Below are 24,498 nucleotides of genomic sequence, written 5' to 3' on the forward strand. Positions count from 1 at the left end.
GGGACACCCTGTATAAAATCATAGGGGTTTGAACTTGATAAAATGAGATTTAGAACTTAACTAATATTGTGTATGCTGTACAGGTGTGCGGTCCCTGGATTTCCTGGAGTGTACACAAGAGTCACAGAGTACATGGACTGGATCAAGGGCCATATTAATTAAGTTGTTCACAGTGAACTTTGATTTGTACGCAAGGTCACAGCGTACTTAAAGAAGCACATTATTTTGTGTTCCGTTAAAAAAAACTGAACTCTGTATCTGGTAAGGAACTGAAAATTTTTTTTTGGAAACAAAAAGCATTCAGAATTATTCAGTTTTTGGGTAAATCTTAAAAAATTAGTTTTCCGTCAATTGATAAACTTTTAACTTAATGTTAATTAACTTTATTTTTTAAATCTTGTTTTTTAGATAAACACTTTGTATTTGTATTATTGAATTGTAAATGTTCTTAAATTGAGGAATAATAAAAATATATTTATTCTACACCACTTCTTAGAGCTAGTGTAATAACTGGATATAAAGTTATGTTTTGGAAGATAAAAGAGTTAGACAAATGTAGGTAAGAACTAGGACAATTTCCGGGCTGAGCGCTTGGGTTAGGACATATAAGAGGACTAGGCTGGGTGTCGTTACTGGGGAACGGTCGTTCTTTCACAAGAACGAATGGAACAATCAAGAACAATTCCATCATTTCGCAAAAAAGAAACGAACGCATAGAACGCTGGGCTGAGCGCGACAAAGTAAGAAGGTGAGTGCTGCGGCTAGGACAGGCTAGGAGGATTGTACCTGTGGCACAGAAGAGATTTATGATGTCATGTCCAACCCGAAATAATCGATGTTGCAAGACAAGTCTAGGCTCAGGAAAACTTCTTAAACTTCCTTACATCTTTATTAATATATGGTATATTATTAATAACAATCATTATACAAACTTAATAATAAATATTAACAATGATTGTTTTTTATAAGATTTAAGAGGTATATTGATTGAAACCTATGATCAATTGGTAAAAAAATTAATAACTTCAATTTGAGTAAAATCTGCGAAATTTTGTATAAATTTAATATTAGCAACAAAATATAAGATATCTCAAAATAAATAATCCTAACATCTAGAATATATTATTCTAACTTCAGATTTACTGCAAAAAAAAATCAAGAATCAAAAAAATAGTTTGATAATCCTTAAAATGAGATTCGTCATATCGCAATTATATTTTTTAATGACATGTTGAATATACAGGAAAATATTATGATTTATTTATCCAAGGACTGCAAATGTTATTTCAACCCTATAAATTTAATGAAATATTTACAGTGGTACCCTTTAAACATCTATTTGAGAAACAAGGGGGAAGATACAAAATTGCATATATATATGACATTTTGTATAAATTTTATATCAATTTCTTGAGACAGGAACATCAGATAGATGTCTTATAGGTATCGTTCTACTCCAGAGATTCTCAGGTTTCAGCCTATACCCCCTTTCATATATCCTTTACAGTCCCTTTTAGAGACGATTATAAAGATCGTCTTATTGACAAAATTTATTGCAGCGCCGCTTTCCGAAATGGATTTTTAACTTGTAGAAAGATTTTTAACATGTAGAAAATCTTCGGGTTCTTTAAAATAAATGTTGCATATTAAATTTAAAAAAAAAATTGTCATGATAAGCGGGACACACTGCATAATATCAATATTTACTAGAACAAATTGTGTTCAATGTCATATAGAGTATCCAATAGGGTAGAGTGACTCCAGGCCTAAACAAAATGAAAAATGAAAACTGAAAAAAAATCAGTTCTTGTAACAAAACAACATCAAAACCTTATTGTTGCTCAATAAAGTGAAACTTTAAGAGGTAAGAACATGGGTAAAAAACTTTCTATATCTTTATCTTTATTTTTAATAGAAATTTTCATTTAAACCAAAAATATATTTAATAAAACAATCAATTAAATTAAAATCCACTACTTTTGATTAAATATTTATATAAAGTGTAAAAAGATCATGGATGATCATTAAAAATATGACAGCCACTAAAAGCAGAAGTATCTTAATTGTAAACATTACAGTACAGTACACTACCGTACAGTACAGTACAGTACAGTACAGTCCGGTCGGGTCCGGTCCAGTCCAGTACAGTTATATAGAGCACAGTGCTCTATGGTACAGTTCAGTACAGTTATATAGAGAACAGTGCTCTACGGTACAGTTCAGTACAGTTATATAGAGCACATTGCTCTACGGTACAGTTCAGTACAGATAAATATAGAGCACAGTGCTGTAGAGTAAAGTTGGTTTTCAATAGTTTAAAGTGCTATACAATTACACAATACACATTACACATTTGCCAAATAATTCTACATTACTGAAATGAGACATGAAATTGTTTTATACTAAATCTAAATTGACCATGAAGCAAGAAATCAAAATAGTGAGAAATCCCTTTAAATAAATATATGTTTAGACCTGAACAGGATTTGAATCCCGACAATGTTGACCACGGCTGTTGGTCAGCTCTGGTAATCCTAAACACAAGTTATTAATCAATCATTTATCAAGAATGATTGATTGAATGATAAAATGTATAAATTGGTTCATAGGTTGATTGATGGATTGATTAATTGATTGGTTAGTTGGTTGGATGTATTGATGAATTGATGAATTGATGGATTAGTTTTTGGTTGGTTGGCTGGTTGGTTGATTTATATTTTCGTCATTTTTGCTCAGACTAAGGTTTAAATGAATCGGGCATGGCGCTCTTTTTTTAAGTGAATGTTATGTGAAATTAATTCTATAATTCTAAATCCCCTTCAATCTGAAACATTTCCTTGGAAACATATTCACCCCTGAATATAGTTCAGCCAGTCAGAGAAGATTATTGTGTTTTTTATATTTACCCGGCCAATGGGAGGAGAGTTTTAATATTTACCCAGCCAATAGGAGGAGAGTTTTAATATTTACCCAGCCAATAGGAGGAGAGTTATAATATTTACCCAGCCAATAGGAGAAGAGTTTTTATATTTAACACATCCAACACGAGGAGAGTTTTCATATTTACCCAGCCAATAGAAGGAGAGTTTTAATATTTACCCAGCCAATAGGAGAGTAGATATTTACCCAGCTAATAGGAGGAAAGTTTTAATATTTACCCAGCCAATAGGAGGAGAGTAGATGCTGGTAGTGTCGGGACAGTACAGTGTAAACATACTGCTTAGCAACATCTAAATAAAATAAACATAAAGTACAATGTAAACATTCATTATGTGTACAATTACGGTGTAAATATACTGCTTAGCAACATCTAATTACAATATACATAAAGTATAATGTAAACATACAGTATGTGTACAGTTACGGTGTAAATAAACTTCTTATAGCAACATCTAAATACAATATGTGTACAGTACAGTGTAAATATACTTCTTAAAGCAAAATCTAAATACAGTATGTGTACAGTACAGTGTAAATATACTACAATGTTAACCAGAAAACTCTGGAATATGAAGTCGACTTTTAGACTTAAGCTAAGACTTTGCATAGTCCAATGAACATGAGGCTCAGCAATTGTGCAGTGTAAACAGAACTATTTCACTTACTAAGTAATTTAATAACCTACTAGTAAAATTATTTGCTTTGTAATAACATCAAATACACTTCAGTTTTACTTTAATGTCGTCTTCCAATTCTACAGTTTTCTGGTTATCACTGTACTTCTTACTAAAAATATATATATATTTTTTACAACTTTCTACCGACACCTTCAGGCTTAGTATTTATCAAACAAATTACTCTATAAATAAGAATGACTCACCCAACTGCTGTTCACCAAGTTTTGCGGCAATTTTGATATATGCGCGTAGGAAGAATCCAACCGGCCACACCCACTCCGGACCCTGGTCATACAAATGTTAAAGATCTAACATTCATATATCAATTTTGAACCAAGCCCTTACGTGTGAACTATCTCCCCCTGGAATATAAAAATTTGAACCAAGCCGTTTCTTTGAACTATTTCTCACTAAAATGTCAAATTTGAACCAAGCCCTTACTGTGAACTATCTCCCCCTAAAATGTCAAATTTGAACCAAGTCCTTACTGTAAACTTTGTCCCCCTGAAATGTCATATTTTAACCAATTCCTCGATGTGAACTGTGTCTCCCCCCCCTGACCTGATGATAGTTTGCCCCCTGTGCTACATGCGGATCTCCACTTCCGTTTCCGTTATCATAATCTCCTCTGCAAATAATCAATAAAATGGACTACTCATGAATTTTGTAACTCAGAATTAAGTTAATTATAAATTTATGAATAGATTGTTTGCCTTTATTACCTGTAAGCCCAATCTTGAGGATCTAAGGTCGCTAGCCCAAGAGGACCAAGCAGTCTTGAGGCCACAACCTGAAGGATAGATTGATACAGTGAGACTGAGAACCACAAAACTGTGGATTAGAAAGACATTAAAGCAATATTTGCCTGTTTTTGATCCTGTTACAAAGCAAATATTAAAATACAAGTTTTAAAATCACTGTTATGATATGATGGATAGAAGAATAAATGGCTAAATGAGATGGATAGATGGATAGTTAAGACAGATAGATAGATAGCTGGATAGATAGCTGGATAGATAGATGGATAGATAGAGATGGATAGATAGATGGATATATACCTGGAGTGACTGCCAGGCATGTGCAGGGTCAACTAAACCAGGGGATACTGCCAGAGCTATCACGTAGTTAGGCCTAAATATCATGTAGTTAGGTCTAAATATAATTAAGACAGGCCTAAATATCATCTAGTTAGGCCTAAATATCATGTAGTTAGGCTTAAAAAGTTAAACATCATTTAGTTATGCCTAAATGTCATGTAGTTTGGGCTATGTATCATTTAGTATTGCCTAAATATCATGTTGTTTGGGCTAAATATCATTTAGTATTGCCTGAATATCATGTAGTTAGGCCTAAATATCATTTAGTTAGTCCTAAATATCACAATACAATAGTTTAAAGTGACCCCACAATGAGGGGAAGATATCCTTGTTCTTCTATCTGAAATTGTTCAATATAAACAAGTTTCGTTTTTGACTACAGAACATGACTCATCAAATTTGAGAGAAACCTCTCAGTTGATGACTAACAATTTTTAGATACAGGTTTATCCACAGAATGAGAATATTAAGATGACCTGATCCGGGAATAGAATAGGATACTACTTACACTTTTCAGGATACAAGTACAAGATTAGGTTAGTCTCGTGTTTAAGAAAAAGAGAGGATCAAGCATTGATCTCGATATCCACCATTCTAAAGTTCCTGATAAGCTCTGATACTCTCAAAATGTGCCAATTCCAAGGTCGAATTAAGTCAACTACCTTTAAAAAAGTCTCTCAATGGCTTATTTTATATATTGACAAAGAAAGAAACAAGTTTACAGGGAATAGTTAATGTATGGAAACAGATAGTACATAATCCGTACAGTCGTCTCTGAAGTCTCATTCATTGAGGGTAACCATGTGAAAAGGTTAAAGAAAATAAAAAGGTTTCCTTTGAACAAGACGACATTTGATTATGAGGACGACGACATTAATAATTACCTGAGCTGATAGTCTGTAAATTTATGCCCACTGTTGACGCTATCCTTGTAAATTCCAGTACAGTTCACTAATCAAAGATAATCAAATGTATAGATCATTCATAATTTGATTCATCAATCAATTAATTTAAATTGAAAACAGTTCAATAATTTAACTTTATTAATTTATATTCCAATTGATTAATCTAAATTAAAAACAGTTCAATAATTTAACTTTTATCATTTATATTCCAATCGATTAATTGAAATTAAAAACAGTTCAATAATTTACCTTTAATCATTTATATTCCAATCGATTAATTTGAATTAAAAACAGTTCAATAATTTAACTCTAATCATTTATATTCCAATCGATTTCTATAATTGATCAATTCTCTGATAAATATAATTATAATTTAGGTCAGTAATCTATAAATCAATTTCTATAATTTATCAATTCAATTGATTCAATCGTTATAAACAATTTATTCAAATCAAACATGGAGAGATCACAATATGTGGGAAAATTAACAATAAGACAATAAATCGACGAGGACATACGTTACAGACAAGGACATACAGACAAGGACATACATACAAGTACATACAGACAAGAACATACAGACAAGGACATACAGACGAGGACATACAAACAAGTACATACAGACAAGGACAAACAGACAAAGACATACAGACAAGGACATACAGACAAGTACATACATAAAAGGACATACAAGGACATACAGAGAACATACAGACAAGAAAATACAGACAAGGACATACAGACAAGGACATACAGAACAGGACATACAGACAAGAACATACAGACAAGAACATACAGACAAGGAAATACAGGCAAGGACATACAGAAAAGTACATACAGACAAGGACATACAGACAAGGAAATACAGACAAGGACATACAGATAAGAACATACAGACAAGTACATACAGACAAGAACATACAGACAAGAACATACAGACAAGTACATACAGACAAGTACATACAGACAAAAACACCCAACCTTAAGTACATACAGACAAGAGCATACAGACAAGGACATACAGACAAGGACATACAAACAAGAACATACAGACAAGAACATACAGACAAGTACATACAGACAAGAACACCCAAACTTAAGTACATACAGACAGATGATTAGATGGAGAGATCGGAAAATAGATAAAGATAGAAAGATAGATAATTTGATATACGGTGATAGGCGATCAAATCAATATAATGAAGACGACTTTTATTTTTAGGTTTTAATTGTTAACAAGCCTTTTTCGAATTAAAAGTTTACTAGTAATTAAAGAGAAGCTTTTTTTAATAGACAGCTTCACTTTTTTTCCATGTTTTTGTGTATCCATGCTCTTTAAAAGCTTGATATAAATCAAAATTGAAATCGAAAGTCGTCTTTATTATATTGACATCATCGCCTACCATCGGAGTTAAATAGAGATAAAGATAAATAGATAGATAAGACAGATATATGGATAGATAGATAGATATATATATATATATATATAGATATAGATATATAAATAGAAAGATAGATATAGATATATAAATAGAAAGATAGATAAATACCTAGATGAGGGTTTGGTTCCACCTTTGCTCCTCCCTTTGATCCAACCCAGAAGTAATCCTAGATATTTACACTGATAATAATAATATCTGCAAAAGAACAATTAGAATAATTGAAATAGTAAATATCAACCATATTTGTATAATAAAAGGAGCTCAGGAACATTACAAAATTATCAATTTAAACCTACTGTAAACGTTATAGAAAACATAAAAAAATAAAACATAGAATTAGCACCGAAATGTGAAAAGCCAATACATTGTTTTTATTAGTAGATTTTGCGACTCTGTACAAAAGCAGAGACAGAGGGACGGAGGGCCTGGCAATTGAGTAACTATATGTTATCCTAGATTTATTGGCTAAACCCGATACAGTGTTCGATACATTGATCTGTCGGAGGGATCAATCGAAAGGGATATATCAATCTGTCGGAGGGATATATCGATCTGTCGGAGATATATCGATCTGTCGGAGAGATATATCGATCTGTCGGAGAGATAAATCGATCTGTCGGAGGGATAAATCGATCTGTCGAAGGGATAAATAGATCTATCGGAGGGATATATTGATCTGTCTGAGGAATATATCGATCTGTCGGAAGGATATATCGATCTGTCGGAGGGATAAATCGATCTGTCGGAGGGATGTATCGATCTGTCGGAGGGATATATCGATCTGTCGGAAGAATATATCGATCTGTCGGAGGGATATATCGATCTGTCGGAGGGATATATCGATCTGTCGGAGGGATATATCGATCTGTCGGAGGGATATATCGATCTGTCGGAGGGAAATATCGATCTGTCGGAGGGATATATCGATCTTTCGGAGGGATATATCGATCTGTCGGAGGGATATATCGATCTGTCGGAGGGATAAATCGATCTGTCGGAGGGATATATCAATCTGTCGGAGGGATATATCGATCTGTCGGAGGTGATATATCGATCTGTCGGAGGTCAAAGGTCAGAACTTTCAGAGTTGTGAATTTCAGGATTTAGCAATAAGCGTACATCTCCATATATTGTATTAATTTAATTTTTCTTTGGTATCCCGTAGTGACTTCACCCTGCAGTAGGAATAACAAAATTCAAGGGATCAAGCACTTAGCTTTTATACTGGATATCGAGATCAATTGTAGATCAATTGTAGATCAATTGTATCAAGCACTAATTGTAGAAGATTAGTGCCATGTTACACAAGTTACAATATATCAAGATCAAATGTAGAAGATTAGTGCCCTGTTACACAAGCTACAATATATCGAGATCAATTGTAGAAGATTAGGTCCATGTTACACAAAGTTACGATTTATCTAACAACACTTTTGGATTACTTCTTACAATGGAATGTTTCTTTCTTTACCTCAAAATGAAGTTTGATCTTTGAGGCCCAGGCTTCCAGAGTAACAGCTCCATCTAAAATAATTTTAAAAAAGAAAAACCTAAATTAAACTTCTAAAACAATTGCCTTTCAAATTATTTTAAAAAATTAAAATTTCATAAATAATTTCTACCTGTTCCCTTTATGCTCTGGTGCGGATAGACACTAAACAAATCAAAATAGAAAAATGCTAAGAAACCCTTTAGGATGAAGATATGGTAGTTGATTTAGTATTAAGACGACTTTTAGAATTGAAAAGTTGTCGCTTACACATGGAAAAAAGACGACCTCTAAAAATAAAAAAGGTCGGAGTGCTGCGTGGGGAGCCAACCTTACATGGAGAGCCTACTTATGTGTGTTAACCATTTCAACGTAACGTTTAAAAACAATTTTAAAACATTTAAAATTGTTAGTTTACAAAAATAAATGCACAATTGGTTCTAAAATGTATTATTTAAGGAGAAAACGTTAAAAAAATGTATTATTTAAGGGGAAAACGTTAAAAAAATGTATTATTTAAGGGGAAAACGTTAAAAAAAATGTATTATTTAAGGGGAAAACGTTAAAAAAATGTATTTCCTTGCAAATGTCGTCTTCCCTTATTAACATTAAAAACATTGCTTTTTATGACCAAAAATTGTGTTGAAAATTGTGTTGAAATGGTGACGGCAATAGGGTCTCCAGTCTCCATGCAGGGTAGGCTCTCCAGTCTCTATGCAGGGTAGGCTCTACAGTCTCCTTGCACGACATCGGTCGATAGCATTTTTCGGATTGCAAAGACGACCTTTAGAGTGAAAACCTGATGGTAGAACTAATTAAAGACAGTGTTTAAGCTACCTGAGTTTTGCCAAGGAGTCTAAACAAGAATAGGAGAGCCCAACGATTTCCACAGCACTCCCATCCCGTGGAGTACTCGGCACTCCCTTATTTCCGGCCTCTGCCGAACTTCCCATTTTGTCCATCCAGGTACCACAATTACTAAAATATCAAAGAAAAAATGTTGTTATTTCTTTTTCATTCAAATGTTAGATCATTCAATGCATATAAATTGTTGAAAATAAAAGATGACTCACAAGTTTGTACTCTCCCACTAAAACCATGAATATTTCCCGCCCAATCTAACCTCGTGTTTCCTCCAAAGATAAACCCTGTCACATGATCAGTTCCAATATGGTTGGAGAACCCGGCATCCTGCATCTGGGAGTCTATTTTCTGTCCTGGAAAAATTAATCAAAGTATTTCAATCATTTTCTAAAAATATTATTCCAACATACTACTACAGTTATAACCAGAAACTCAGAAATAGAAAGACGACTTTCAGAGTCAAGTTTAACTTTAGAAAGTCTAATAAGCATGAGACACAGGGACTGCAAGATACTGCGAAATATGCTCTGAGTACACAGGCAGCCAGGATATTCAGCCTACTCCGGTCTTCCATACTCATAATAGCTCCAAAAACTATTGGAGAGAACAGCGCATACTGGAGCAGTTTCGCCGCAGCAACCCTACCCTTCCCACCCCAGCTAGTATCTCTCTGTGAGGAGGATAGAAAACTCAAGCATAATTACTGGGATACCCTTGTCAACATCACAACAAGAATTCGAGAGATGAATCGAGGTGACAATCATCCCCATATACCAACAGACATGGGGTGTTCGTATCATGCAACACAGCAAAGTGGTCGGACCCGCTAACCTCATGGAAAATTTTGCTGATCACCGACTAGTATCCTGAAAAGGCACTAAACCCAAGCAAATGCTTCATCTCTCAGACGAACTAAAACTAAAGATGGGCAAATCTATAGTGACATATTTTAAAGTGATCTACAGAATGACCGCGGACAGCTTCAGATCTAAGAATAAAGCTCTAGCTTATAGATCAACTAAAGCCAAGATCTAATGTCCCCAGTCACCAAAGTTCAGTTCAGATTCAATGTTCATTTTATAAACTATATAAACATTCCAAACTGGTTAACTATCCAACAACATACAGACGAGAAATTTTTTCCATTTCATGTTTTGTACATTTCTCGGTTTTTTCTCGTATTCTTTCATGATTTTTCTTGTTTTTTCTTATTTTTTTTCTTCTACTATGATATTAGACGAGAAGTCTTTTATTTACCCTAGACGAGAAGTCTTTTTCTACTATATTCAAAAAGAGAGGTCCTTCACATTTCATATAGGATTATATTTCATGTCTCAGTGTTGTTAAGTCTTTACTAGTTTAAATTCCACACCTTAAATTAGAGAGTATAATGCGAGCAGCAATTTGTATATGTATATGTAAATGAATAATTGTGTGTTTTTTATCATTATTACAAAATTTTCTCAAATCTGTACATTTATTGTTTCAATAAAAAGTTTGAAAGATAGAGACACAGCGACTGCACAGTGTAAAACGTCCCATTTTACTAAATTAGTGAAATAGTAGTAAAACTATTTGTCTTAAGTTACAATATCAAAGTGTTTCTAAAATGTCGTCTGTCCAACCCATTTTTTATGGTAACTAGAAATTCAAGGCGCTTAAATTTGGCTTGTCTGTTTGTTTGTTTGTTTGTTTGTTTGTATCCAATAAACGTCAAAACGGCTGAACCGATCGGGCCCAAATTTTTTGTGGGACATCTAGGGACCCCAGGGAAGGTTTATGAAAAATCAAAATTTCAAATATTTGTCTCTATCAAAATTCGATCGTCATTAAATTTTTTAAAATTTTGAAAATCCGCGAATTTTAGTAAAACTATTTGTCTTAAGTTACAATATCAAAGTGTTTCTAAAATGTCGTCTGTCCAACCCATTTTTTATGGTAATTAATGCAGTTTAAGATTCTTTTATCAAATTTTTATCAAATTGTAAATTACCTGCATTCCATTCGCGGAATTCAAGACCGTTCCAGTGTTTACAAAGCGCTTCATTGATAACATCCTAATTATTTTAAAAAAATGCAACAATTGGTTGCGAATTAATTGATTGCTTGTTGCTGTATTGGTTAATTAATTGGTTGTTCGATTGTTTATATGTATGTTGATTGCTTTTTAGTTGATTGGTTGATTTTTTGCTGATTTAAAAATGGTTGTTTTTCTGTTGATTAATGGGTTGATTGCTTCATGCTTGTTAATGTTGACTAATTGGTTGAATAAATGGCTGACTGATGATTGATGGATTGACTGGTTGGTTTACTAATTAGATAATAAATTGGTTGCTTGATTGTTGAGAAATTGGTTGATTGGTTCATGGTTGTTAATGAATTGGTTGATTGATTTAATAGAAATTGTGTAACCTGTAAAGGTTGAATTTTTTCTTCAACTGGACAATCCTAAAAAATTATTCAATAAATGATTTACCTTTAATCTAATAAATTTTAATATGGAGGGGGGGGGGCGTCATGACTACAACCCCCCCCCCGGTCGTTTTACAAAGACGACATTTTGTCCCACCTGTATATCCGATGGGAAAAGACGATTGACCGGAAGTTGAAGTATTTCCTCTCCACCTTCCTTCAGTTCTATATAGTCCAGATAAGAATAATAATTGAATAAGAATAAGAATAATAATTGAATAAGAATAAGGATAATAATTGAAGAATAAGAATAATAATTGAATAGGAATAAGAATAATAATTGAATAGGAATAAGAATAATAATTGAATAGGAATATGAATAATAATTGAATAGGAATAAGAATAATAATTGAATAGGAATATGAATAATAATTGAATAGGAATAAGAATAATAATTGAATAAGAATAAGAATAATAATTGAATAGGAATAAGAATAATAATGAATAGGAATAAGAAGAATAATTGAATAGGAATAAGAATAATAATTGAATGGGAATGGGAATGGGAACAGGAATAGGAAAAGGAATAGGAATAGGAATAGGAATAACAATAACAATAACAATAACAACAAGGGAATAATAATAATAATAATAATAACCTCAGCCACCACCAGATAGCGTCCCTGCAGTTAAACCTGGCATTTCTGCCCCCGTCCAACAGGTTCGGGATCAGACCGTGCCTTAGGGTGCAGGCATACCCTAACAAGATATCCCTAGATATATAGATAGATAGATAGATTGATATAAATAAATAGCTGATAGATAGATGGATAAACAAACAAAGAGATAGATAGACAGACAAACACACAGGTAGATGGATAAAAAGAAAGATAGATAGATAGATAGACAGATATCAAAGTTTTCACAGCAAAGTGTAATTTCCTTTATCTTATTTAATTCTAAATAATACCCACCTTGCTTCTATGAACTGTCCTGTGGTGAGAAGAAGTCCTCTAAAAAAAACATTTTTAAATCATAAAATTATTTATTTCTAACATTTTTTTTAAATGTGTCAAATACAACCTTTAAACACGTAATTAAGTTTCAATGATCAAATTGTATTCTATAAAAAATAGGTTTTTTTCTTAATTTTATCTTTATAATTGTTTTGTTGAAGTTGGTTCAATTAAAGTTAAATTAATAATCAATGATCAACTTGCATTTTTTTTCTTAATTTAATATATATATTTGTTTTCTTGTTTTTTTAAATATCTCAAGATTTAAATTACATTAAATTGCAATAAATATTAAGGTTTTGTTTGTATTTTAATATTTTCAACGCACTTTTAGACAAATTGGGATTTTATTAGAGAAAAATTATTGTTATAGAAGGAAATATGCTAAACAATTAAATGTTTCTATTTCATTTATTTTCCTCTGAAAATCATTTATTTTCCCAAATTTAGCAAATAAACCCCAACATGGTTGTTGGCAAACATTTAACATCTAGAAAAATAAGTTTAAAAAAATATAAGATGAATAATTTAAAAATGTTTCCTAAGGGCTATGAAAGTATCCCGGCCCCAGGATCTCATGTATCCGGTGGAGAAATGAGGAAGCCCCGCCGCTAAGGTTGGCGGCGGTAGCAGCGGCGGAGGTACAAGCTCCGCCGACAGAAGAGGCAGCGGGGCACTGCGCACAGCTGATAAATGGATAGGGGTGCCGCGTGCAAGACATTTCACTAGATCGGAACCTAAGTAAACACGTGGCTTAGTTTTAACTGTTTTAAGCCAGTCACATTCGCAGAGAAACCGCAAATAAAAAAATAGTTTGAAGAAACAAAAACATTGGTATTTAAGTCATACTTGCATACTGTAAGACAATGAAGAGGTACCACTGTAAATCGGATATTCACTTTTTGGCATGGAGGGTCACTTTAAAGGGACAGTAGACGTAATTTCAAATGAACCTTCATTTTAAAGAGTAGCAAGTCCGATGCAAAATGGTACCCTTGGATACTAATTATTTAGGAACTATCATGATGTTTTTCAATCTTGAAAAAGTTTTTATTTCTCACAAAATCACTTCATTGTCTTGCAGCAAACAGCTGCAAGTCACTTTTACAGATAAAACGCAATCATAAATAATCAACTTTCAAAAAGAAAATAAAGAATTTTTCATTCATTCATGATTAGTCACAGCCTAATAATAATAAATAAATCTAGTAACCCCCCTCACTTAAATCCTGTATCCGCCCCTGACAGCCTTAGTACCGTATAAAAGTTAATTACGTCTTGAGTACTTTTAAAATTTTGCAAAAATGTTTTGAAATTAAGTTTTATCTCACCTTTGCTGACAAATGGAGACATCAGTGAGAAGGACTGATCGTCAAGATAACGATAAACTCTAAATAAAAAACAAGTTTTTCTTATAATTTTATGTTGTGTTAAGATAACGATAAACTATTAATTAAAAAAAGTTTTTCTTATTATTTTATGTTGTGTCAAGAAAACGATAAACTCTAAAAAAACAAGTTTTTCTTATAATTTTATGTTGTGTCAAGATAACGATAAACTCTAAAAAAAAGTTTTTATTATTATTTTATGTTGTGTTAAGATAACGATAAACTCTAAATAAAAAAAGTTTTTATTATTATTTTATGTTGTGTCAAGATAACGATAAACTCTGAATAAAAAACAAGTTTTTCTTATTATTTTATGTTGTGTCAAGATAACGATAAACTCTGAATAAAAAACATGTTTTTCTTATTATTTTATGTTGTGTCAAGATAACGATAAACTCTAAATAAAAATTTTTCTCATTATTTTATTTTGTGTTAAGATAACGATAAACTCTAAATAAAAAAATTTTCTTATAATTTTATGTTGTGTCAATATAACGATAAACTCTAAAAAAAAGTTTTTCTCATTATTTTATGTTGTGTTAAGATAACGATAAACTTTTAATTAAAAAAAATTTTTATTATTATTTTATGTTGTGTTAAGATAACGATAAACTATTAATTAAAAAAAGTTTTTCTTATTATTTTATGTTGTGTTAAGATAATGATAAACTCTGAATAAAAAACAAGTTTTTTTTATAATTTTATGTTGTGTCAAGATAACGATAAACTCTAAAAAAAATTTTCTTATTATTTTATGTTGTGTTAAGATAACGATAAACTCTAAAAAAAAAAGTTTTTCTCATTATTTTATTTTGTGTTAAGATAACGATAAACTCTAAATAAAAAAAAAATTTCTTATTATTTTATGTTGTGTTAAGATAACGATAAACTTTTAATTAAAAAAAGTTTTTATTATTATTTTATGTTGTGTAAAGATAACGATAAACTCTAAAAAAAAAGTTTTTATTATTATTTTATGTTGTGTTAAGATAACGATAAACTCTAAATAAAAAAATTTTTTATTATTTTATGGTGTGTCAAGATAACGATAAACTCTGAATAAAAAACAAGTTTTTCTTGTTATTTTATATTTTGTCAAGATAGCGATAAACTCTGAATAAAAAACAAGTTTTTCTTATAATTTATGTTGTGTTATTGATGTGTTTTCTCACAATCTAAAGTGGGTCCCTTTCCCTTATATTTTCTTTTATGATGACAAATATTGAAAATAAGAAAACTATGATGGCGGTCTAACAAGATGAAACTTTTTAAATCACTGTAATTTAAAAAGGTTTCAAGCAGACCATATTTTGGAAATCCAAGCATTAATTTTATGAATATACTTGTTATTTGATCAAAGTACGAATAAATAACGCATGAATGGATCAAAGACGATCTTTATAAGTCTTTAAAAGTCCTGGCTTAATTTACATGTTTATCGGGACACCCTGTATTTAAGTTGTAAACCTTGAAATGATTGAGTGGAAGTATCGTGGAACAAGATAGCGGGGTAGTTTGGACACAAATCCAAACCCGACCTCTAACCAGTCTCCGAGCTCAGCTGTCCCTGTCCTAAAAAACACTCGTCTTAAAGATCATGAAAAATCCACCAAAAAAAATGTTGACGCAAAAATCAATCTTTGTTTTTGAATCAATGTTAGTGGTATAAAAAAATCCAAAATGGGGTTTTTAACAAATACGGCGGCGTCTAATCCCAATTTGGCGTCTAACCCAAAACTAAACCCGTAACTGAAAGTTTTTTTTTGTGGGGGGGGGGGGCTCACATGGTAAACAGGAGGGGGCAAAGCTCTCTCACACAGTAAAAAGGCACTTATTTGACCTTAATATTGATTTTAAAGTTATGGTCGGGATAGTGTCTAAAATCTTTAAAATGGCGACTATATTACCTGGATTTCAGTCTGCCTGAAATGTACTCCATCAACCAGTTTCCAGCCCTTAAGTTGGCCGCCAGAGGGTGTCCAAGATCATTCTCTTCAGCCACCTTAACAACCATTTCATGAGATTTTGGTCGTTAATCACGTCAAGATTATGATACAAAAGAATTTTTTGACATTTTGTTTATTTTGTGTTTTTCCAGAGTAGGTTACGTTGGCTATGACATTTTTTTTTTAGGGTAGGCAAAAAGACCAATCACTTCGTCTTTGACAGGCTAGAAGGCCGAGCGCCAAGGGTGATTCAACCTTTTTCAAAAAAAAAGGATTGAGATTCCAAAACAAAAATCAGTTAAATTTTACCTTTCGAAGAAGAGGAATAAGACCTGCTAGCCCACAGTAGGTTAAATCTCCGTATCCAGGTATACCATACACACCATACCCACACTCCTTTCCTTCCTAGTAGTACAGTACATTAGTAAAAGCATTTAAGATCTCTGTATCCAGGTATACCATACACACAGTACCCACACTCCTTTCCTTCCTAGTAGTATAGTACATTAGTAAAAGTATTTAAGATCTCCGTATCTAGGTATTCCATACACACCATACACACCATACGCACACTCCTTTCCTACCTTGTAGTACAGTACATAAGTAAAGTATTTAAGACCTCGTATCCATGTATTCCATACACACCATACCTTTACTCCTTCCCTTCCTTGTAATACAGTACATTAGTAAAAATTGAAACAAAAAACTAGTTTCTCTGCTATCTAAGGACGTCACAATATTTGATACGAAATGATGTATGCAGTAAAGTGCAAGCTGACATTTTGTAAACATAGAAACTACCAAATTACATTGCATTGGTATTGGGCATAGTTTTTGTCTATTTTTAAACATTCCAGGTTTTTAGGCTTTTAAAATGGCCTCACTAAAACTACATGCTTTTACATACATACAAATTTAATTTAGAGCATGACATTTTACAAATTTGTCTCAGTCATATGGCCTATAGTAAGTCTACCTAAGGCTTTGCTGACCGCATTGATCATGGATACACTTTGGCGGCCAGATCCCCTGTCCCCTACTTTATTGACTCTAGGGTTGACCTTTGTAAAGCTTAAAATTCAACAACATTAAATATTTTCCCCACACTATTTCTTATTCTTATATTTTTAAATCCCCACCTCATTGCACTGATATAGAGCAAACTGAATATCATTGAGAGCAAGTTGACCAATCAGAGTCTCCAGCTTCCCATAGTCCAGCTGCTCCAGGCCACTCAGGGCAGTTCTAGAATTGTTGAAGGGGCAGATAAAAATCAAGAACATTACCATTTCTTTGAGAAATATCTTATTCCCTTTAGACTGGAGGCAAATATAATTTTATGGTATGTAATAGAATATAGATATGAAGGGTCATTGTTCATTTTGGCCCGTTGACTAGCTAAATATGTTTACCTATGTTCCTGAATTGGGTTAACAGCCACCACCACAAAGCTGCCAGAGATTAAGCAGCTTAGGTCAATCTTCAGCTTCCCCTCATCAACCTTCTGGGTCAACTTTATCATATCTGAGTTCCCAATATTCACCTCAGCCCGCCAGTTTGCACATCCATTAATAAATATGTCATGCTTCTCAAAAATGAAGTTATCGTCAATCTTTACCATTTTAGCCTCCAGAAGAACCTGATCTAGTTCTCCCTCAACCTCAAGGCAAATGTCCTTATTGGTCTCCCCTGGGCTGTGATTAAACCTAGTGTGACCAATCATTATGACTGACTTTCTGGTTTTAGGACAGTGGCGAGTTACAGCTACAACATCCTTAGTGAGCTGGTCAACATACACCTCAGTGTAACCCTCCTCGGCCAATCTAATGTGAAGCTTGGTTATCTCTCGTCTAGCCACCAGCATCCCAGACTCAATATCTAGTCGGGAAAGGTTGGAATAGCTCCGGGACTCTTCAACAACATGAATGTGATGAGGAACTAGCTCATCATAGCCTCTATTGGAACCAACTGCACATGAGGCCATACTGACCAGTCCAGCTGATGGTAGCATGTCCTCAATTGTCCTTTTCTCAACTGGGCTTGGGTTGTCATGGGTCCAGTCAAGGAACAAAGCATGGGCAACTGTCCCTGTTAAACGCTGTGGTCCATGACTGGTGGAAAATGCACCAACCGGTTTCCCGCCGTATTTGTAGACTAAACGACCCAGCTCATGGCTGTTCCAGGCAGATAATCCTTCCCTAATTAGACTAGTTATTCCTAGTTTGTTAACAAATATATTGTCTTTCTCCTCACTTCCAGTAAACAGTTCTGCAACAACATATAGGTCCTTGTTCACCTTCCTTGCAGCATCCAGCATATAGCTTGCCACATGAAGCGGAGTAGAATGGCAATTATCCAAACGGATTCCATCAAACAAAGTTGCCATCTGTACCGTATACTTTTTCATGTACTCCCAAATGAAGGGAGAGTCCTCAGGTTTGTCTCCATAACGGAGTTTGACAGAGTCCCCCCAAGCCACCAACTCCCTCCTAAGGTAAACCTGGGAGCCAGGCAGAGCAAAGTTTCTAAGGGGGTCATCTCCCATCACCCATCCGTTATGTGCCATGCACAGACCACCTTCTGTCATGTACAACAGCTCCATTTCAGACTCTAAGCTTTCCTTACTTGGGCATGTAAAGTATGGAGTAACAAATTCATTTGCTGCATCGCATTTTTTATGCCTAGGTCCAGCTGGATCAATACGTTCATACCTTGCTCCCTTGAATGCATTCTCCACCCCTACCCTGAGGATGGTCTGGACCTCTTCTCCTTTGACTTTGTTTAACCAGGTCAAGGTGTCCCTAAAACCATTCACACAGAGAGCTCTTCTCTGATCCTCGGAACCAGCATCAGATCGGTTAAGGTTAAAAAGACGGAGAGCAAGTTCTAGATCCACAGTGCAACCAAATCTCCTAATAAGAAATAGGACAAATTAAAAAAAAATATTCATGTATTAAACCAAACTGTCAAGTACCAAAAACCAAGCTATCTTTTTACTCAGTTACACAAATTACTCAATCACACAAAAGTGTCTGAATTGACACATGAGTTGTTCATTTGCACATTTTATGACTTTTATGATTTATGATATCACATTTAGCTTTCTTCCAATAATCCCAATTGAGTTGATAAAAAAAAACAATTTATTTATTTACCTGTATTCGGTATCTTGAATGATCTTCAGGTGATCTAAATAAACAAAAAAAAATGTGCAGTCTGATAAAAGAACAAAAATTTTACCTTCTGATAAAAGGACAAAAAAGTACCATCTGATAAAAGAACAAAAAATGTTACCATCTGATAGAAGAAAAAAAAAAGCTATCATCTGATTAAAGAACAAAAAAATGTTACAATCTGATGAAAAAACAAAAAAATACCATCTGATAAAAGAAAAAAAAGCTAAGCTACCATCTAATAAAAGAACAAAAAAATGTTACAATCTGATGAAAAAACAAAAAAAGTACCAACTGATGAAAGAACAAAAAATGTTACCATCTGATAAAAGAACTAAAAATGTTACAATCTGATATAAGAACAAAAAAAGTACCACCTGATAAAAGAAAAAAATATCACCATCTACTAAAAGAACAAAAAATGTAACCATCTGATAAAGGAACAAATAATCTTACTATCTGATAAAAGCCACAAAAAAAACAAAAAAATTAAAATCAGTAATATTTAGCCTTTTTTACATTTCATAATAAAAAAATATTGAATTTAAAAACCTGTGATAGAAGATGTTGATTCGTCCACTGGAGTTGCATTTACAAGACTAATTTTATAATAATTGACATCCAACTATTCCATTTTAAGATTGTAAATAGAGATCATCAAATTAATTAAATCAAAAAAGGATCGAAGGTGGTTTAGTGAATCATGTCTACTTAATACTTTTACAGTGGGACCAACAAAACTGTGGACTAGGAAGACGACAGTAAAGGGAGAGAACAGCTATGTAACATATTTGAGCTGAAAGTGCAGTATTGTAGAGAACCACTTTAGAATTCATTTGATACCAATGAAACATTTTTACGGCGTAAAATTTGTAAACACGAGTGTAAAGTCGTCTGTAAGTTTCACCAGTTGTTTCAGCCAGCAAAAGGAAACGTTTTTTACAATTATTTAATAACCCGGACGGACAAAACATGTACGAATAATTAGTTTATTAACTAATTTGCTGTTTAGGAACATATTTCATCAATGAAAGCCAAAGTAGAACCGTCGAATTGATTATCTTTATCATTATTACTTTTGCTGTTACTACAATTTTTCGCAGATTTCTTTAAAATGTCGTCTTCAACATTAAAATAATGAAAACCTCCAACAAGCGACCCTAGCTGAAAGAATTTGCATAAACCTGCGAGATTTAAAAATGAATTTAAATAACTAATTTCCAATGATAGTTCTTTTTTCTCATTCTGTTTGAATACATGCCACTAGGTTGTAGAATATTTGAGGCTGGCTAAACCATCCTAACTCAATATATCCTTTAAGTACAGCAAGTTGGGTTGGCAAGCTTCACCCAAATTGCCAGGAACAATCCCTTAAGACTCTTGAACTTTAGACTGCTCATACCAGTGGACCGGAGCGCGGACGGATAGAAGCGCGAGTACGAGGTGACTCCTTGGCTGGACGGCTCTGAAGAGCTCACTCCTATCTGATCTGTCGGAAAGATCTGTCGTTTGTGCATATATTGGAAAAGCTTTATTGTTAGTATGAATATTCTTTTTTATTTCAGATAAAATGAGGTCTTGAGAAGTCTCAAGTATCCTTATCTATATTTAGAAATTGTATTTGTTACATGTGTTATTTAAGAATTATAAAAATCTTTTCTTCTGCTGGCTGAAACAGCAGGCAAAATGTTACGCTCTTATTTAAAATTGTATACCGTAAAAATGTCTCATTATTATCAAATGAATCCTGAAGTTTTCCTCTACATTACTGCACTTTTAGTTCGAATATGTTACATAGCGGGTCTCTCCCTTTAAAGTAATCAAAAGTTTGTTTGATGTTATAAAGCAAATAGTTTTACCAGTATCTTGAAAATACACTAATGTGTTTTAAGTTCATTGGACTTTTAAAAATCATAACTTGAGTCTAAAAGTCGTCTTTCATTTAAAAATTTAGCTAAGGTTTTTTTTTAATTAAGTTGACAAATAAAAATCCTTGTAATGTAACTAAGCAAATTTTTACGATGATGAAAAAATTGTTAAAAAATGAAATAAATATTATTTAAGTTCCTGGCAAACTGTTCCACTAACTTCCCAACATCAACCTGGATAATCATGATTAAAGGGGATTCTAGAGTTTAAATGTAATTTCATAATTACAAAATTTTGTGATTATCACGTTAATGTAATTTAGGTGATTATCTAATAGGGACATATGCCTTTACACATTTTATCAAACAAAAGGTGAAATGTATCGTCGTTGTGCGCGATTCTGCACAGTTCCGCGCAATGGAGTTCCGTTTTGAAACCCTAATGTATATAAATTGATAGATAGATAGATAGATAGACACCTTAAAAAGATGTTCTATCTTGGAAGATATCTGTCAAAAGATGTAGATAGATAGATGGATAGATAGATAGATAGATAGATAGATAGACAGATAGACAGATAGATAGATAGATAGATAGATAGATAGATAGATAGATAGATAGATAGATAGATAGATAGATAGATAGATAGATAGATAGATAGATAGATAGATAGATAGATACCTGAAAGAGCTGTTCTATCTGTACTCTAGGTAGATATTTGTCAAAGATGAGCTGTTGACAGATCTCTAGCTGGTGGCAGGTTTCAACAACACCTTGAGGTACTCCAGCATCTACCCAGACACCATCACCTTCACAAAGGTGTTAAAGTAACCCTCCCTACATTTAAAGATGTCAATGCTCGATTCACAGCGGTACTTTGGAAACCTCTATCTGATCAATAATTAGTAAGATATTGTCGTTTTTTATTAAAGTGTTTAATTCTAATAATAACTATTTGTTTTCCTGTAGTAGAAATACGCAAGTCTCTTTTTAAAGAAACCACAGATAAAAACGGTTTTCAAAATTATAAACTAGACAAAACTTTTAAGGGCACCGTTGTGAATCGGTCTTTACCATCTTTGCATGAGGGGTCGCTTAAAAGTACACTCACGGTCTCTTTGAGAATGCTTTGCACCTTCAAGAATTTGAGAGCGCTTCCAGTTGTTTTTTTCTTATGTCATTTTTTATATTTAAATGTTGCTTTTTCAAGACGTAATTTTTTCCGCATTCATATATCGTAAAAACTCTCTGATTTTTCTGTTTCCATTCATGGATTTCTAAAAATTAAAAAAAAAACATTTTTCCAATTTCTTTTATTTCGACCTACCATAAATCTTCCCTGGCGTCATATTAGATTAAAAAAAAAGAATTTTGACCATTTTGACGTTAATTGAAGAAAAACAAACAACAAATAAAACAGACAGACAAGCAAAACATGGATTCAGATTAACCAATATAAAGCAGTATAAAAGTAATCTTTGTCATCTTTGTCATCTTTGTCATCTTTATCATCTTTATCATCTTTATCATCTTTATCATCTTTATCATATTAATCATCTTTATCATCTTTATCATCTTTATCATCTTTATCATCTTTGTCATCTTTATCATCTTTATCATATTTATCATCTTTATCATCTTTATCATCTTCATCATCTTTATCATCTTTATCATCTTTATCATCTTTATCATCTTTATCATATTTATCATCTTTATCATCTTTATCATCTTTATCATCTTTATCAACTTTATCAACTTTATCATCTTTATCATCTTTATCATCTTTATCATCTTTATCCTCCATATCATCTTTATCAGCTTTTCTAATGTTTTCTAATAAGAAACGTCAAAACAGAGAAACATTAGAAACATTGACAGAGATACATTGACAGAGATACATTAGATACATTGGTAGAGATAAATTGACAGAGATACATTGGCAGAGATACACTGATAGAGTAACATTAGAATTGGTCACCGTGCAGATTTTAAAAAAACTAACTAAACAATAAAAATCGCCCCTTCCGCGTTTCTGTTTATAATCTTAAATGGCGCGCAAAATTTCAGAATTTATCGGTTTCATATACGCGACTCTGATTGGTTGAATTTTATACACTTTTCAGGATACAAGTACAAGATTAGGCTAGTCGCGATGTTAAGAAAAAAAAGGGTCAATCATTAATCTCGATATCCACAATTCTAAAGTTTTCAGCTCAGAACACTTTTGAAGAAAAAACAAAAACGATTTAAAACTGATTTTTTTTCGAATCAAAATAAATTTTTAATTTTCTGATATTGGTTTTACCTATATCTAACCCTAGTCTGGCGAATGCTCTATCCAGGAGGAAGGCGGGACGGAGATGGGCGGAGTTTACCAGGTTATAAGTTGCATCCGCTTCCTCCGCCAACCAAATCGTCTCATTCGCCGTATGATTAAGGACAATATCTACAATAGAGAGGATACTGTTCTCCTCCCGTAACCAGCTCAGAATATTGTCAACCTAAATTTTAAATAAATTCAAAAGAATTAAATAAATAAGCTTTTTTAATTCAATAAATAAATGAATAATTAAATAAATGAATAAATGAATAAATGAATAAATGAACAAGTGAACCAGTGAACAAGTATACAAATGAACAAGTGAACAAGTGAACAAGTGAACAAGTGAACAAGTGAACAAGTGAACAAGTGAACAAGTGAACAAGTGAACAAGTGAAAAAGTGAAACAAGTGAACAAGTGAACAAGTGAACATCATTTCGGATCGTTTATGATTATAAATTGCGATTTTCGGGGACTTATCAGTAGAAGAAAGAAAATATCAATTTTAAAAATCGTATAAACCTAATATAAAACTTTGCAATAGGAAAACACTAGGTTTTTCAGCGTTAAATCTTCGAGATAACCCAATATGATATGGGAGCCTCTGTAAATAAATAATTAAATCTGAGAGATTGAAGTTTGCAGCAGCATATTCGATCCCCTCCGCTGGAGCGGAGGCCGCCGGAGGAAAATCGTTTTCAACGGAGGTAATGTTTTTTTGTTTTGTTCACTGCTAATTAATACTTCGGAGGGACGGTAATTTACATTTAGGACACAAATTACTTTATCGGAGGGATGCAAAGTAACGCTCAGAACACAAGTTACTCCACATAATAGATGGTAATTAACTTTTGGAACACTAATTACTCCGCATGGAAGGATGTAAATTAACACTTAGGACACTAATTACTCTACCGAAGGGATGGTAATTAACACTCAGGACACTAATTACTCTACCG

General features: G+C 32.9%; 1 protein-coding gene across 1 annotated transcript; it reads right to left on the reverse strand.

The window, feature by feature from the left end:
- Positions 1–1,439: 1,439 nt before the first annotated feature.
- LOC111717975 (glycogen debranching enzyme) lies at positions 1,440–23,719 on the reverse strand (the record flags this gene model as incomplete). The annotated part of the gene is made up of 30 exons (XM_023493442.1): positions 1,440–1,766; positions 2,476–2,534; positions 3,159–3,230; positions 3,821–3,902; positions 4,179–4,245; positions 4,340–4,407; positions 4,676–4,748; positions 5,599–5,665; positions 7,170–7,227; positions 8,533–8,585; positions 8,684–8,715; positions 9,388–9,528; positions 9,674–9,767; positions 11,408–11,471; positions 11,827–11,862; positions 11,984–12,068; positions 12,486–12,599; positions 12,801–12,839; positions 13,384–13,579; positions 14,174–14,232; positions 15,698–15,802; positions 16,138–16,232; positions 16,486–16,581; positions 17,316–17,421; positions 17,589–19,088; positions 19,332–19,365; positions 19,902–19,948; positions 21,417–21,451; positions 21,900–22,027; positions 23,524–23,719. Coding segments are annotated over 30 exons (3,861 nt in total), but the record flags the coding sequence as incomplete, so codon positions are not given.
- Between the last annotated feature and the right edge of the window lie 779 nt (positions 23,720–24,498).

Source organism: Eurytemora carolleeae, unplaced genomic scaffold, assembly GCF_000591075.1.
Source record: "Eurytemora carolleeae unplaced genomic scaffold, Eaff_2.0 scaffold1592, whole genome shotgun sequence".
NCBI lineage: Eukaryota > Metazoa > Arthropoda > Copepoda > Calanoida > Temoridae > Eurytemora > Eurytemora carolleeae.